Genomic DNA, 16,460 nt, shown 5'->3' on the forward strand with positions numbered 1-16,460 from the left:
GTCCGTCTGTCCGTCTGACCGTCTGTCCGTCTGTCCGTCTGTCCGTCTGTCTGTTTCTACGCAAACTAGTCTCTCAGTTTTTGAGCTATCGGGATGAAACTTTCCCAAAAGTCTTCTTTCTATTGCAGGTAGTATATATGTCGGAACCGACCGGATCGGACAACTATATCATATAGCTCCCATAGGAAGGATCGGAAAAGAAAACGTTAAAAAAATTCTAGCTTCGGTGTTTTTTGAAATATTACCTTCTACTTTTGGGGATCTTATTTTTTAAATATTTCTGAATTTCGAATTAATTATTTAAAAAATCGGACTACTATATCATATAGCTGCCATAGAAACGATCGGGAAATTAATGGAAAAGTAATAGGAAATAAATTCTAGCTTCTTTCGTTTTTATTGTATTATCTTCTACTCTAGGATATGACTCTTTTTAAATATTTCCGAATTGCAATTTTAATTTGATCAAAATCGGACGACTATCACTATGGACGGCAGTCCATGTAGTGACGAAGCGCACCAGGAGAGTGTGCGAAGGCGACTACTATTATATAGCCGCAAAATTGAAAATCTGCTGTGATAGTCCGATCATAATGAGTAATACACCAATCGAAAGGTATTGCAAAAACTTAAAGGATTGCATACCAAGACTTTAAGAAAATCAATTGGCTTGGGAGAGAGAGCGGTGAAAGTAAAAAAGTGCAAATTTCGAAATTTGGAGCTGTTGGGGCCGGTGGGGATAAATGCCCCCCCGCAATGTTTTAGTTGTGTTCTTATTGAAAATACCCGTCGAATGAGGGGTAATCCGATAAAATCCGACGCTCCGTTCAAAAGTTATAGCCAAAATAAGATTTTCTTCTTCTTCCCAAAATGAAAATTTAATTCTGTTTGTCAGTTTGTCCACTTGTCCACTTGTCCACTTGTCCAAAATATGTTTTTTAAGTTCTGAAAATTTGATATGACGTTCATCACATCGATATAAAAAACTTTTGTTCTACCACGTTGGAAAAACCCGCTAGTTTAGCGGGAAAACAGCTATAAATAGCTAGAATTCGGAAAGCCGTAACTTCTATACTACTAAAGCTACAGACTTGTGCTGCATCTCGTTTGAAAGGTATTTTTAAATGCTATAAACGCCTTCTATATGCAATTTGTGTAAATGTAATAGTTAAAAAGATATGAACAAAAGAAAATTTGTTTAAACTTTTTTTTTAGCTTTTTTTTAATTTTCTCAAAAACGGCTCTAACGATTTTCCTTACAACTTTAAAATGTATAGCTTTTGAGATTCCTTAAATTTTGGTATATATCATGTTTATGTAAAAAATCGCGTTTAAAAGTTATTCAGAAACGAAAATAGCCACTTTTGCCAGCTCAGAACAACTAACGCTCCCTGAGTTTTGAATTTTGTGGGTGGGTATCCGAACTGTATTTTAGGGTCATGGAATCAGTAAATTTGCACTTAAGAGTTCCATATAGGAATCTTTTGTTCTACGACTTTTGGAAAAAGCCGCTACTTTAGCGGGAAAAAGCTAAAAATAGCTAAATTTCGTTAGTTTGTAAGTTCTACACTACTAAAGGTACAGACATGTGCTATACCTCGTTTAAAAGGTATTTTGAAATACTTCAACGTCTTTTGAACTTAATTTGTTAAAATACAATAGTTTAAAAATGATGATTGACCAATTTAAATTTAAATGTATATATTAGCTCCTATGAGAGCAAATGTAAAAAACAAAAACTTCTGATATGAAATAAAAACACCTCTTAACGAGGTAAAAAACTAGTGACGACCGCACCTTCAACATACAAAAGTTCTGATATCAACATTTGTGACGAAAAATTATTACACTCGTCATTAAATAGACTTTCTAATCTTTTCTCATTCGTCACGCTGCAATAGAAAATGCCTGTAAAGGGAAAAAGGCTGGAATAGTTTGCTAGGGCGGGCCGAATGAGAAAAGATTAGAAAGTCTATTTAATGACGAGTGTAATAATTTTTCGTCACAAATGTTGATATCAGAACTTTTGTATGTTGAAGGTGCGGTCGTCACTAGTTTTTTACCCCGTTAAGAGGTGTTTTTATTTCATATCATATAGCTGCCATAGGAACGATCGGAAAATTAATGAGATTAATGAAATTAATTGAACATTTTTGCGATTTGTTAATTAATAGGAATGATCTGCAAGGGTATTTAAGCTTCGGCTGGCCGAAGCTAGCTTCCTTTCTTTATACCCTTGCAGAGGGTATTATGATTTCAGTCAGAAGTTTGCAACGCAGTGAAGGAGACGTTTCCGACCCCATAAAGTATATATATTCTTGATCAGCATCACTAGACGAGTCGATCTAGCCATGTCCGTCTGTCCGTCTGTCCGTCTGACCGTCTGTCCGTCTGTCCGTCTGTCCGTCTGTCTGTTTCTACGCAAACTAGTCTCTCAGTTTTTGAGCTATCGGGATGAAACTTTCCCAAAAGTCTTCTTTCTATTGCAGGTAGTATATATGTCGGAACCGACCGGATCGGACAACTATATCATATAGCTCCCATAGGAAGGATCGGAAAAGAAAACGTTAAAAAAATTCTAGCTTCGGTGTTTTTTGAAATATTACCTTCTACTTTTGGGGATCTTATTTTTTAAATATTTCTGAATTTCGAATTAATTATTTAAAAAATCGGACTACTATATCATATAGCTGCCATAGAAACGATCGGGAAATTAATGGAAAAGTAATAGGAAATAAATTCTAGCTTCTTTCGTTTTTATTGTATTATCTTCTACTCTAGGATATGACTCTTTTTAAATATTTCCGAATTGCAATTTTAATTTGATCAAAATCGGACGACTATATCATATAGCTGCCATAGGAACGATCGGAAAATTAATGAGATTAATGAAATTAATTGAACATTTTTGCGATTTGTTAATTAATAGGAATGATCTGCAAGGGTATTTAAGCTTCGGCTGGCCGAAGCTAGCTTCCTTTCTTGTTTTATTTATATTTTAACAGTCGTATTTTTTCAAGCTCTACTTTTAATATTGTAAATTGGAAAATTTTCCTATAGTTTAGTTTTTCTTGGTTTTATAAAAATATTTCTATATTTTTATCATTGGCCTCCTTAATTTGCTTAATGTTCTAAAAATTTTTGTGAAATTATATTTTTTTTGTTAACAATTTATTTTGTTTTACTACAAAAATTCCTGATGGCTTGCATTCCGATAAAAAATGACTTTAAAATGTAATTATTTTTGGGAACTTAAAAATATTAAATATAAAATATTGCCATTTAACTGAATTATTTGGTATACAAATATTAGTAACGAAATTAACCGATTAGTCTAGGTAACTCTTTGGCATAGTAAACCAGATCCGCCAGCAACAGTCGCCAGATGGAATGCAATGGCAGCTGCTGCCGGCGACGATGGCAGCTGGAATCATCCGCATCCGCATTCGCATCCGCTTGCTCCTCATCTGCATCCGCACCCTGATCCTCATTCCCATTCTCATACCCAATTTCCCCATTTCTACCCCCTCCCCAGCCTTCTCGCTCCGTTTTTGCCAATTGCCATGGCCGCCGACGGATTTAATTGGAAAATGTAAATGAGCTTTGTTCATTTGAAAGATGCAGTTGGGAGAGCAGATGACAGTCGCAGCCGGGGCCACTTGACAGCCACCGCGAGAGTTTTCTTTAAGCTTGTCGCACAGCAAGCGGAAAAAATAAAATGAAATAAAAATGGGGTTTTCGCAAAGGAGGGGAAGGGGAAAAGGGAGAAGGGATTGTGAGCAGCAGTGAAATTCCCTTAAAGCTGGCAAGCGTTGCAACAAAGGAAATGTCACCCGGAGTTGGGGTAAATGCTGACCTCACACAAATACTTATATGCAAACTGCGTGTTTGTGAGCGCTGGTGTGTGCGGGTGTGCGAGTGTGGGAATCCCATTGTTTGACTTACAAAATGGCGTAGAAAGCGCCAACAAAAGCAACTGACGACGCAGCCAAGCTTTCACACACAAAAAAGAAAAGAAGTGGAAAAAAAGCAGCAGAAAACGGCAACTTCCGTATATATAAAAGAGTCGTGTAAAACAATACTTTGCTCGTATGCGTATGTCTGTGTATGTGTGACGCCATATTGTTTGTCCAAAACTCCTAGGCGTACCGCCCTCGCGTTTCCCGCTCCTTATAGCCGCCATATGAACATTTTTCGCTACTCTCTCCACTTGCCTTTCGCAACATAATAATTTTTAACCCTTTGTTATTCGCGACTTTCTCTTCGTTGCAGGCGATAAAACACCCGCAGGCTTTCCGGTTATAACCCAGGGTCCAGGCACTCGCGTCATTGAAGTGGGTCACACGGTCCTCATGACATGCAAAGCCATCGGCAATCCGACGCCAAACATTTACTGGATTAAGAATCAGACAAAGGTCGATATGAGCAATCCGCGCTATTCGCTTAAAGACGGTAAGTGGTTACAAAAAAATATATCACTATGGACGGCAGTCCATGTAGTGACGAAGCGCACCAGGAGAGTGTGCAAAGGCGACTACTATTATATAGCCGCAAAATTGAAAATCTGCTGTGATAGTCCGATCGTAATGAGTAATACACCAATCGAAAGGTATTGCAAAAACTAAAAGGATTGCATACCAAGACTTTAAGAAAATCAATTGGCTTGGGAGAGAGAGTAGTGAAAGTGAAAAAGTGAAAATTTCGAATTTTGGAGCTGTTGGGGCCGGTGGGGATAAAAGCCCCCTCGCAATGTTTTAGTTGTATTCCTTTTGAAAATACCCGTCGAATGAGGGGTCATATGTCAAAATCCGACGCTCCGTTCAAAAGTTATAGCCAAAATAAGATTTTCTTCTTCTTCCCAAAATGAAAATTTAATTCTGTTTGTCAGTTTGTCCAAAACATGTTTTTTAAGTTTTGAAAATTTGATATGACGTTCATGACATCGATATAAAAAACTTTTGTTCTACCACTTTTGGAAAAACTCGCTAGTTTAGCGGGAAAACAGCTATAAATAGCTAAAATTCGGAAAGCCGTAACTTCTATACTACTAAAGCTACAGACTTGTGCTGCATCTCGTTTGAAAGGTATTTTTAAATGCTATATACGCCTTCTATATGCAATTTGTGTAAATGTAATAGTTAAAAAGATATGAACAAAAGAAAATTTGTTTAAACTTTTTTTTTAGCTTTTTTTTAATTTTCTCAAAAACGGCTCTAACGATTTTCCTTATAACTTTAAACTGTATAGCCCTTGAGATTCCTTAAATTTTGGTATATATCATGTTTATGTAAAAAATCGCGTTTAAAAGTTATTCAGAAACGAAAATAGCCACTTTTGCCAGCTCAGAACAACTAACGCTTCCTGAGTGTTTAATTTTGTGCGTGGGTGTCCAAACTGTATTTTAGGCTCATAGAATCATTTCAATTGTTTTAAGGAGTTCCAAATAGGAAACTTTTGTTTTACGACTTTTGGAAAAACCCGCTGCTTTAGCGGAAAAAAAGCTAGAAATAGCTAAATTTCGTTAGTTTGTAAGTTCTACACTACTGAAGCTACAGACATGTGCCACCTCGTTTAAAAGGTATTTTGAAATACTTAAACGGTTTTTAACTTAATTTGTTTAAATACAATGGTTTACAAATTATGATTGACCAATTTAAATTTAAATGTATATACCAGCTCCTATGAGAGCAAATATAAACAAACAAAAACTTCTGATATCAAATAAAAACACCTCTTAACGAGGTAAAAAACTAGTGACGATCGCACCTTCAACATACAAAAGTTCTGATATCAACATTTGTGACGAAAAATTATTACACTCGTCATTAAATACACTTTCTAAGATTTTCATTCGGCACGCAGCAATAGAAAATGCCTATGAAGGTAAAAAGGCTAAAATAGTATGGTAGGGCGGGCCGAATGAGAAAATATTAGAAAGTGTATTTAATGACGAGTGTAATAATTTTTCGTCACAAATGTTGATATCAGAACTTTTGTATGTTGAAGGTGCGATCGTCACTAGTTTTTTACCTCGTTAAGAGGTGTTTTTATTTGATTTACTTATTTACAGCAGATAAATGAATACAGAAAGGTGTCTAAAAGTATGCAGCAATATGTTTTGTATGCCGAATTCCAACTGACAAAATTAACTGCATACTTTTTGACACCTTCTTAAGTGAATTAATTACTAGGATTTTAAGACCACTTGTAATAATAAAATAATTTCATTCAATATTATTTTAATCCTCCAAAATTCCCTGCATACTTTTTGACACCCTTTTAAAATATAAAAATATTTTAAATCCAAAATGAATTAAGTTAGTTATTTGAAACCAATTACACTATGCAGCATCAAAAATTAACCTCGATGAATGCTATATTTTTGGATTCGTGATGAATTCCCAAGTTAAACTGCGTTTTCCAAAAAGTTCCCCGACGCAAGGATTCTTAGCAAAAGGACCTCAAAGTTCGAAAAATGCTGAAATTGACCAACTTTGCGGAGCTCTCAGAGGCAAATGGATGCATGGCTTGGTTCGAAGTTAAAGTTTTTTAAAAGATACACCCTTTATCTTTCAAACCCCATACATAAAATAATTTTAGGATTTTTTTTAAGGCAGAAATAAATTCCAAAAAACAACTGAAAAACATACAGCTGCGATCAAAATAGTAGCAGTGTTGCCGCCTTGTGTTTTTAAAAGTTTCATGGTGTAATTTTTTCTTATCCAATTAGTCTAATAGTAAAATTATAATCAATACAATATTACCAGGAAAAGATCAATTACAACAACAAACTTTTAAATACACAGGGCGGCTACACTACTACCATTTTGACCGCAGCTGTATACTTTTATGTTTTTTGACTATGTTTTCTAGAATTTGTTTCTGCCTTAAAAAAAATCTTAAAAATTTTTTAATTATGGGGTTTAAAAGATAAAGGGTGTAACTTTTAAAAAACTTTAACATCGAATCAAACCATGCATCCATTTGCCTCTGAGAGCTCCGCAAAGTTGGCCAATTACAGCATTTTTCGAACTTTGAGGTCCTTTTGCTAAGAATCCTTGCGTCAGGGAACTTTTTGGAAAACGCAGTTTAACTTGGGAATTCGTAACGAATCCAAAAATATAGCATCCATCGAGGTAAATTTAAAAAGCACTTAAAATGCTGCACAGTGTTATTATTAAATTCATATACCAGAATATTAACTTTCTTTTAACAAGTTTGTAAGCTGAGAAGCCCAACTAACAAATAACAAATTTGGGTTTATAGCTAGACGTGTATTATCATCTATCTGCTATACATTTCGTTAAAATTTGTCCGCCGGAGAGCTTTGATGGGCCAAACAAACGACTTCATTTATTGAAATTCTAGACCCAAACCGTGTCCGTTACCTTTTTGAGCGGGTTTCATCTTCTTTATTTTATTTTTTGTTTTTTAGCTTTTTTTCCCTTACGCTCATTTGAATTTCTTAGGAGTTTACTTACGCTTCGACGCACTTTGTGTCGCAAGTTTTTGGGCGCTTAGTTAACGTTTGACTTTTGTCAGGTAGCAGCCAGGTAGCCAGCCACTCTCTCACCTGAGCAAAGTTTGTCCTTTTGAGACGCGGAATGGGATGGAAGACCTTTTTGCAGCTTTCTGAAAACTTTCCGAATGTCAACAAAATGTCGGCAGGTCCCTTTAATCAGGCGTCGCACCATTCGCAGCATTTGATAATTATATGTTCAATGTCAGGTCGCATCGTTAGCGACGATCTGCTTCTACTCCGCTGTGTGTCACATCAAAGGGGGCAAAGTGGGCAAAACTAACACAAAAGCTGCCATCTGCAGAGGCCGGGGCCTCTGGTCATTAGAGGCTCAAATATTGACATTAATATTGACATTAATATGCATTAAAGAGTGCCTTTTAAAACGACATCAATAATGGTCACGTTGACAACCGAATCGGCGGAGGGGAGGGGGGTTGATGGGCCCATCCTGTGGAAAATGTGCAAAAAAAGGGGGGGGGGGGGGGTAAGCTTGATGGGCATTATTTCAATTGCGAGGACGCGGTGATCGGACAAATAAATGCTTTCCAGCAGGCCATCCACCTAGCCGGGCCTTAACAATTGGAACGTGTTGGGCATGGCAAGAAAACAAGCGAGCGACGTTAACAAAAACATTATGCCATGTCCTCGCTGGTCCTGTGATCCAACCTCCGCCTCTGCCGGTGGCCATGCCCCAATGCTAATGAAATGGTCGCTTACGCGTAATGACAGGCGGCCAAACAATTGACTGGGGCTCCACTTTGAAGGACCCCCCATGCAGCAAGTGACTTTCAAATGCCCTGAGATTATCTAGGGTTCTTTTTTACGGTTCAAAGGATATGTTGAAAAATATTATCTCTGTTGGCGATAGAAAAAAGGTCCAAACACCTTAATATACTTTATTTTTATTCATTTTTTTTTGGGTCATATATCCAGCAGGGCAGTAAATGCTAAATTCTTAGATGAAAGCTTTAAAAATTTCTTTAGTAATATTGAACTACTAATATTTTTATTTTATTATATTATTTTAAACCTAAAAAATAATAATACCACTTTTCAATTAATTTACAATAATTTCTTTAAATTTACCTAATAATGTAAATCAGAAATTTGTGCTAAAAAAAACTAATAAAATGTCCAAAGGCTTATAACATTTTTAATTTACTTGGAAACAACCAAATAAAATCGTTGACTTGGTTATCAATTTAAATGCTTATAAATTAGAGTACCAAGTAATAAGTATTCCCTCGACAAAGTTGCAACTACAAAAATGAACAGGCTTCTCGAATGGCTTCCATCATTCCATTCAAGCGGAGTAGATTGCTTAGGCTTCCCTCGACTCCTCAATTTGCAGCCATTTGAAACGCTAACCAAACCAAACTATCCATCGCCTTTTGTTGGCCTACAGCGATGCAAATTAAAAACTGTTACATGTATTTCCCCAAGGTGAAATTATTTTTACCGCTTCAACGATGAGACTCGACGACTCCATGCAAACATAGTAGTAGAGTCCGGGGCTTATTTGTTGGATTCGGTTATTTTTTGCTCGCTTTTCACGGATGTGGAGGTCGACTAATTTAGCGCAACACGAACCAAAGTGGCCGTGTGTTCGCTGGTGGATAAGGGAAAAGTGGAGAAGACGAAGGTTTTTGCGGGTTAAATTAGTTTTACGTGGGCCGAGTAACTTTTTTTCCCCATCTCCCCATCGGCCATCCCCTAGAAAAGGTGAGGGAATGGCTGGTCCGACCAGACTGGCACCATCTTTGGCGCGTTAAACGAAACGTAAAAGTATTTCCGCCAGCTAAATATCCTTTTGGGTGCCCTAAACGTCCCTTTCACTTCCCCTTCGTCCCTTAAAGCGCGCTTTAAATTTATGAAAATAAATATTTCGCCCGAGGTGAGGTTTTTGCGGATGGGTTTGTTCGCTTTTCTCTATTGTGGAGATCCTGGGTCTCTGCATTTCCAATGACGACAAAACCGAGTGGCGAGAATATATATATTTCGCATAATAAGTTATGCAAGTCATGTGCCGTTTTATTCAATTAGCACTTTATGGTCCTTTATTGTACTCCTCCCTGCTCCTTGCGTCCGGGCATTTTCCCCTGAGCGCGTTGATTTTTCGGTTATACGGCCGCCGCCTGCTAATTAGAGCCTGCAGGGACTCGAAACTGGAGGGGTGGGGGGATGTACGTGAGTTATCAAATGAAAAGTAACTCGGCGGCAGTCGTACTTCATTTTGTTCGCGCCATAATTAAATTAGAACTTTATTATTTTAATAAAACCGTCTCGAGAGCCCGAAGGACCTTATGGCGTTCGCCCATTCCTTTGTCGGAGTCGCCCAATCGCCTTAGCTGGATATATTAATGTGATTATTATACACTCCTCTGTACTATTAGCCCTCGGGTTGGACAGAATTTCGCTAAGAAATACAAAGGAACGGATGGCAGGGAAGGGTCATGGGATATAGTAAATTATATGGAGAAAAAATCTTTAAAATTCTTGTAGTTCCTTTAAAAACGTACAGCAAAAGCACAAATGTCGAATGTAATTTTGTCGCAGAAATCAGGGAATATTTATTTCGCTCCTTGGGACTTCAATATTTTCCACTTCAGCGTATGGCAAAGGCAAATGACACCGGTCGCACTTGAATGCACAAATACATTTATAAATAATTTATTTAAAATTACTTCGTGGGGCATTTTCATACTCTTTGCCAGTTGGTAGTTAATTTAGTCCTCCGAACCGAAGTGAACAGAACCAAAAGGGGTCAAAGGGTAGGCTTCCAATAGAAGGCGGCGAGCAACGACCAGCGACAATATTATTGAGTATTATACCTTTATTTTTATTTCGCCAAATAGTCCCTCTGGGCCTTTGTTCAATAAAAAGCATAACGGAAGGAATAAAAAGAGAACCTTTGCCGTAGTGACCACGGTTTTTCCCCATTTCCCTTACTGTTTTCTCCCCATTTTTCGAAAAGGTTCTGCCGCAGCGTCTGGGGAAATTACATTCTCAGGGTTGGAATTCTCATTGGAAAAACAAAAAAAGGAAGGAAAAGGAGTAGCACAAATATCCCCTTTCAAATATCATAATTTGGCTTTTAAGCAAAAGAGGCTTATCAGAAATTGGTTTCGCCTGAGCCAATTGTCTTAATGGGTTGTGTGTGAGCAGATGAACTCAACTGAATGGAAGTGTCAACGAAGGGTCTGTCAGGGAGCAATTGAGACGATAATGGTTTCCTTAGCTTCAGCAGGTGCCATAGTACTTGACAGAATTTAATATAAAGTCTGGGGTATATAGATATTTTATTTCAATTTATTTTGAATTTTTAAAATTCCTCCCTTACAACTTATAACTTTTAATCTGCTTACATTTATGCCCCTCTCAGTCTCGACACATTGCCACATTTAAGTGAATATAAAGCGGCAGATCTTGTGAACTATAAGCAAAACATGATAATAAAAGCGCTGTTAAAATTAAATACATCTTTCCTCGAGTGGATACTTAAGTTTTAACTAGCTGAATATTGAGTTGGATTGCTCGCAGGATTGCCGGGGGCGTAAAACAACGAATAGAGTAGAGGCCATATAACTCGGCAGGTTAACCTTTATGTGGAAAACTTGAGGGCAACTTGAGACTGGAAAGCTTGACTCGAATATAACCGAGAGAGAGAGGGAACTCAGCTTGCAACATCGTCTTATTTTTTATATGACATTTTTATGCCTTCTTTTGTTCGAAACTTGCACGTGGCAGCTCCGCCTTTTTCCCATCTACCCCCTCCAAAAAATAGGGGCAGCAGCTGCGACGATGATGGCCCCTCGACCTGCGACCTGAGCTCCACAACTCTTTAATTGCTCGGCTCCATCATTACAATCGCCTTGCCACTTGACGTGACCAACCTGTGGGCCAAGAGGAAATGGTGAAGTGGTGAAATGGTTAAGGGAAAACGGGAACAAGGGAACAAGGGGTCTGCACGCAATTATTTACTTGAGCCGTAAAACTGTAGTTAAGGCAAGTCAACTTGAAAGCATTTTGGGAAAAGTTTAATGCTTAAATTATGAGCTTCTCCTTGTCACTTGCTACTGGCTTGGTGGCTCTCCTGCCTCGAAAGGGTTGACAGTCACTTTTGTTGAAAATGAGACAGTAATTGCCAAAATGTGCATGACTAGAACGGCTTTCTCCCAGCGGGGGCATGTCCTGTTCCAGTTGCTCCTTCTTCTCGAGAGGATGGGATGGAATGGTATGGCATGGTATGGGGGTCAGTTGGGTTTCTTCTTTTCGGTTGACGATAAGTCGTCGTCACTTGCATTACTAAAATTGAAACTTTGCACACTTTTATGTGGATGAACTTGGGTGCTTCGAGGGGAGGGAAACCCATAAATGTCACTTTGTAACGACGACGACAACGAGGACTACTTAAATTAAAGCATAATTAAATTAATAATCCCATTTGGGCGTGCAGCCAAGCATTTGAAGCTGAAGCTGAAGCCAAAGTCGAACTCGAACTCGCATTCGAACTCGAAAGCCTTGGCAACGAAAGTGTGAGAGTGTGCGTTTCGAGCGGAAGTTGCTGAATATGAAAATGACTGCGCTAGCGGAAGTGCAGCTGTGTGGCGTGCCACATGTGTGCCACGTCCAAACTAACCCGCAACCAATGTCTTGCCACATTTACAGTGGCCACATAGCACAGGTGGACGGATTGGGTGGGTTTTGGCACCACCCCAAACTAGTCTTTCGCCTTTGTTCCCACTGAATTGCATTACACTCTGGTGATTCAAAATATTCAGTTTCCTTAAAAACTCACTGAATGGCTTTAAACTTCTGTAATAATATTAGTAGTAAAAAGTTATTTTACCTTTTAATTTTATTGTAGTTGAGAAACACTCTGAAATCCTAAAATATAAACCGATTTGCTAAAGTTAGATAGAAAATTATACAAATGAACATTAAATATAATCGTCTGAATATCTATAACAAAATACATAAATAATAATAATAAAAAGAACATAAAATCTAAAAAAAAATAAAGAAAATAATACTGTGAAATAGTAAAAAAGTTTGTTAATTGCAAATTTGTCAACTTACAAATCTAAAAATATCCCCAAATAAATCTTATGTATTTCGGCAGATTTTGTATAATATTTAAATCGATTAAATATTACGCTACACATATCTTGATCAAAAAACCTGGCAGCACTACGACAGAATATTGAATTTTATAAATTCTCCAATACGTTTAAATTATCCCTTTAAGTTTAAAGCCCGATTTCTGTGCCAAACCCCTTCGGTTACAAAACATTTTCCATGAAATATTCACCTGTTCGCTCCGGCCGGACTCCTTTGCTAGCCCGTCCATTTGTTTATATTTCTTTTTTATGACGCTTGAAAGAATTTTTAATTTTCATAAGAGTAGCACACGCACGCAGAGACAAGGCCAAAAACAAAAACCCGGGGAATGACTTACATTCGGGACGCAGACGAGCGCCCAGATGTATGCTAGCTTAATTTTTATTGCCACAGCCATCCTGCACGCAAAGTGCTTGGCTCGGCGGCTTACGTTAATGTTTTCGGCAGAAGGTTGCCAAGAGTTTTAATGAAAGCTGCCTTCATAAATTTTAATCAACGTTTTCCACAGACGTTGTCTCTTGTTTCATAATATTCATAATTTTTTAGCTCCCCTTACCTTGAATAATATGTGAGCATGGCTAACAAAAAGAAGTGTTTGTTTGGATCGCTGAACTACACATGTCAGCCGAAACGAAAGTGGTCGATTATTTATAAAAGTTGCAACATTTAATGGTTGTTTGAATGGTTCAATGGTTCCTAAACAATAGCCACCTCGCCGGTCGGAGACAGCGGCGTTGGGGGAATTCTGGCTGCACAGGAAGTGCAACAAGCGTAATAAATGTTCAGCCATACAGGCCAAATAGTATGCAATAAATTTCGCAACAATCAACTTTGATGCATGTTGTAGGTGAGCGGCGAATAAAAATAAAAGCACAAAGCGTCCTTTTCACAACCAAAACAACGCATAAAACACAACATCCACCCCCCCTGCAGTTTGGCAAGGGGCGCTGCCCTAAAAACCGCACAGCAATCTACCCAGCATACATCACTTTTAGTCAGTTTATTTTTTATTTACCCCCATACCATCTATGTTTTTTTTTTATCAAACACAAAATGACAACCATAATAAAACGGAAAGGTACATAAAATAGACACAATAAACATGGCTTTAGTGCGAACCAAGCGATTTTGCAACATTTAGCACTGCCCCTCATTTTTTGTTCAATATTCGAATGGCAGAAGCGTAGTTTAAGATCATTTTTGGGGGAAAGTCAATCAGTACTTAACAATTTATTTATATTTACATTCAAAATTAAATGATAATGTTATTAATTAGCTTTCAAAATAACTAACTAATAAATTTAAAGGATATATTTTAAAATTTTCATAGCACCCCATTTTTAAAGCCTCTGTTTATATTTATACCCTTGTAGAGGGTATTATAATTTCAGTCAGATGTTTGCAACGCAGTGAAGGAGACGTTTCCGACCACATAAAGTATATATATTCTTGATCAGCACCAATAGCCGAGTCTATCTAGCCATGTCCGTCTGTCCGTCTGTCCGTCTGTCCGTCTGTCCGTCTGTCCGTTTCTATGCGAACTAGTCTCTCAGTTTTAAAGCTATCGCGATGAAACTTTCCCGAAAGCCTTCTTTCTATTGCAGGTAGTACATATGTCGGAGCCAGCCGGATCGGACCACTATATCTTAAGGCTCCCAAACAAATATAAGAAAATTCATTGTAACTTTGTAGGAAGTAGGCGTTTTGATTCTTGACTACTTAAAAACAAAATTGAAATAAATCGAAACACTGAATCTGGAATCCCTGGAACTGCACCGAGTGAGTATTCTTTTATCTACAAGGGTATATAAGCTTCGGCTGGCCGAAGGTAGCTTCCTTTCTTGTTTTTTACTATTGTGGAAGAGGAGTCATTAAAATGATTCACTCAACTGTAGCCGCGTTTACTCCTATATTTGTTTATTGACACGGTACATTTGTAATTTTTTTAAGAGCAACTGCACAGCACTTTCAACGATTTTAAATCATATTAAACATATAATAATTGAGTTTTTTGAAAATGAATAGACATTTTTATAATATTTTAATATACTTTGTAAATGTTCCTTTGAAATTAAATATTATTTATTAAGCAGCATTCTTTTTTACGTAATTGATAAATAAAAATTAAAGAGAAAACAGTTTTCTTATAAATTATAAATATTTTCCATTCATTCCCTCACTTTCTGCAATATTAAGCCCAGTATCATATTAAAAGAAAATACGATTTTGTAATTTAAGCTTTCCGCTTAAGCCTGATCAATACTGCTTGTATATGCACAAAATGCGGCAATAAATAATTAAACGATAATATTGCATATGAAAAACTCGTGTTTCGCAAATTAATTGTCATATTTCATGCAGATTTTAAATTTGCTTACCTATACGCACACACACTCACGTTCTTTAATACGTGTATGTGTGTGCATATTGAATTGAGGTCGTTGATTAATTGCATGGGAGAGAAAATTGAATATCGAAACTCAATATGATTAATTTCGCACATACGCACACAGTTGCGTATTTGAGCGATTTAAACGCTTAGAAATTCACACGCTGCTAACGACTCTCTCATGCTTCATTAAAAATGCTAATATGATTTTGCGAAAAGTATGAAATAAATTTTCAAAATAAATTATAAACCAAGCAAAACAAATCATTGGCTCTCAACTATGTCGCTCTAAATTATCGTGTGAAATAATAGTTATTGGTCAATTAAAAAGCGCAATAACACACGAATTCCCGTGTCCATAACTTTATGGTTTTCACTAGAGCCAAAATGCCAATGGCTGTCAAACAAAAATATTCGCATAACTGTTGATTTTAAATCCATTTTCCATGAGGCAAAAATCCTGAGCAGAAGTAGATTTTGTTTATGTAAATTTAATATTGTCTACTCATCGCTGCCGACTTGTGCTTCATTGTTTATTAGTCATATAAATATAATGTCAAAGTGAAGCCAGTTTATGGCCTTTTCCCACTCCAATCTCCAAAATGCTCCTCTGTCATTCACATTAGCGTAATATGCCGGAAAAGCGAGCCACGATATTTAATAGATGCGTGTGAGTGTTCCTCTTCCCTTTGGAGAGATTGCAACATTTTCGGGGGCTTGGGTTGGTGACTTGTCGTAAAATTTATATGGCTTTTAAAATCATATAAAAAGTGTTAATTTTCCATGTGTTGCTTCTCGGGAAGCCAAGTGGATGGATTCCGTGCATAAAAGCAAGGTGAATTGAGAACCTTTTTATGGGGCAATGAGGATAATGTGGGTTGCCGATTAAAGCGATGTGATGTGAGACAAACAAACATCATTTGACTTTCAAATTTATTGATAAATCTAAGATCTTACGACTCTGTTACGGTTAAACCCCGGTCCCCTATAACCCAAAGGCGCCATAAAAGGGCGTAACAAGTAAAGGTTTTGCTAAATAAACATAAAAGTTTCTAAGCCCCAAGAACTCAAGTGTAAAAGCACTAGTTTGGCCTTTGAGCTCATATATATTGCGAGGATGTATAACAAGTTATTTAAACTTTAATCCCAAATATTATATCTTTTGAAAGACTTCTTGTTTTTCGTAAATTTTCTTTAAAAGAGCAGAAAGAGTATTTCGAGGCAGATTAAGATATGAAAGTAGCAAAAATACTACTTGCCACCCTTTATTTATTTGCTCATATCTTTTTAATGAATTAATAATAACTGGTATAAAGATTCCAACACACATTTAATAAAAATTCCGAAATGTTTGTTTAAAAGGGTGTAGCTTAGTGGTTTTATTTTTCTTCACATAGTTTTTCTTATTTCTGAAATATTTATATTTAC

The 16,460-nt window shown here is 37.0% G+C and overlaps 1 protein-coding gene across 6 annotated transcripts in view; it reads left to right on the forward strand.

Moving 5' to 3' along the window:
• Lar (tyrosine-protein phosphatase Lar) overlaps positions 1-16,460 on the forward strand; it is a 129,662-nt gene that overhangs the window by 89,677 nt on the left and 23,525 nt on the right. For all 6 annotated transcript variants that reach the window (XR_011417730.1, XM_070212123.1, XM_070212125.1 and 3 more), the window contains one exon: positions 4,273-4,452. Coding sequence is in view for 5 of the 6 variants with exons in the window: in XM_070212123.1 (XP_070068224.1) it covers positions 4,273-4,452 (180 nt within the window). In the remaining variant the exon portion in view is untranslated. The remainder of the gene's footprint in view (positions 1-4,272; positions 4,453-16,460) is intronic.

This window comes from Drosophila takahashii, chromosome 2L (genome assembly GCF_030179915.1).
Source record: "Drosophila takahashii strain IR98-3 E-12201 chromosome 2L, DtakHiC1v2, whole genome shotgun sequence".
NCBI lineage: Eukaryota > Metazoa > Arthropoda > Insecta > Diptera > Drosophilidae > Drosophila > Drosophila takahashii.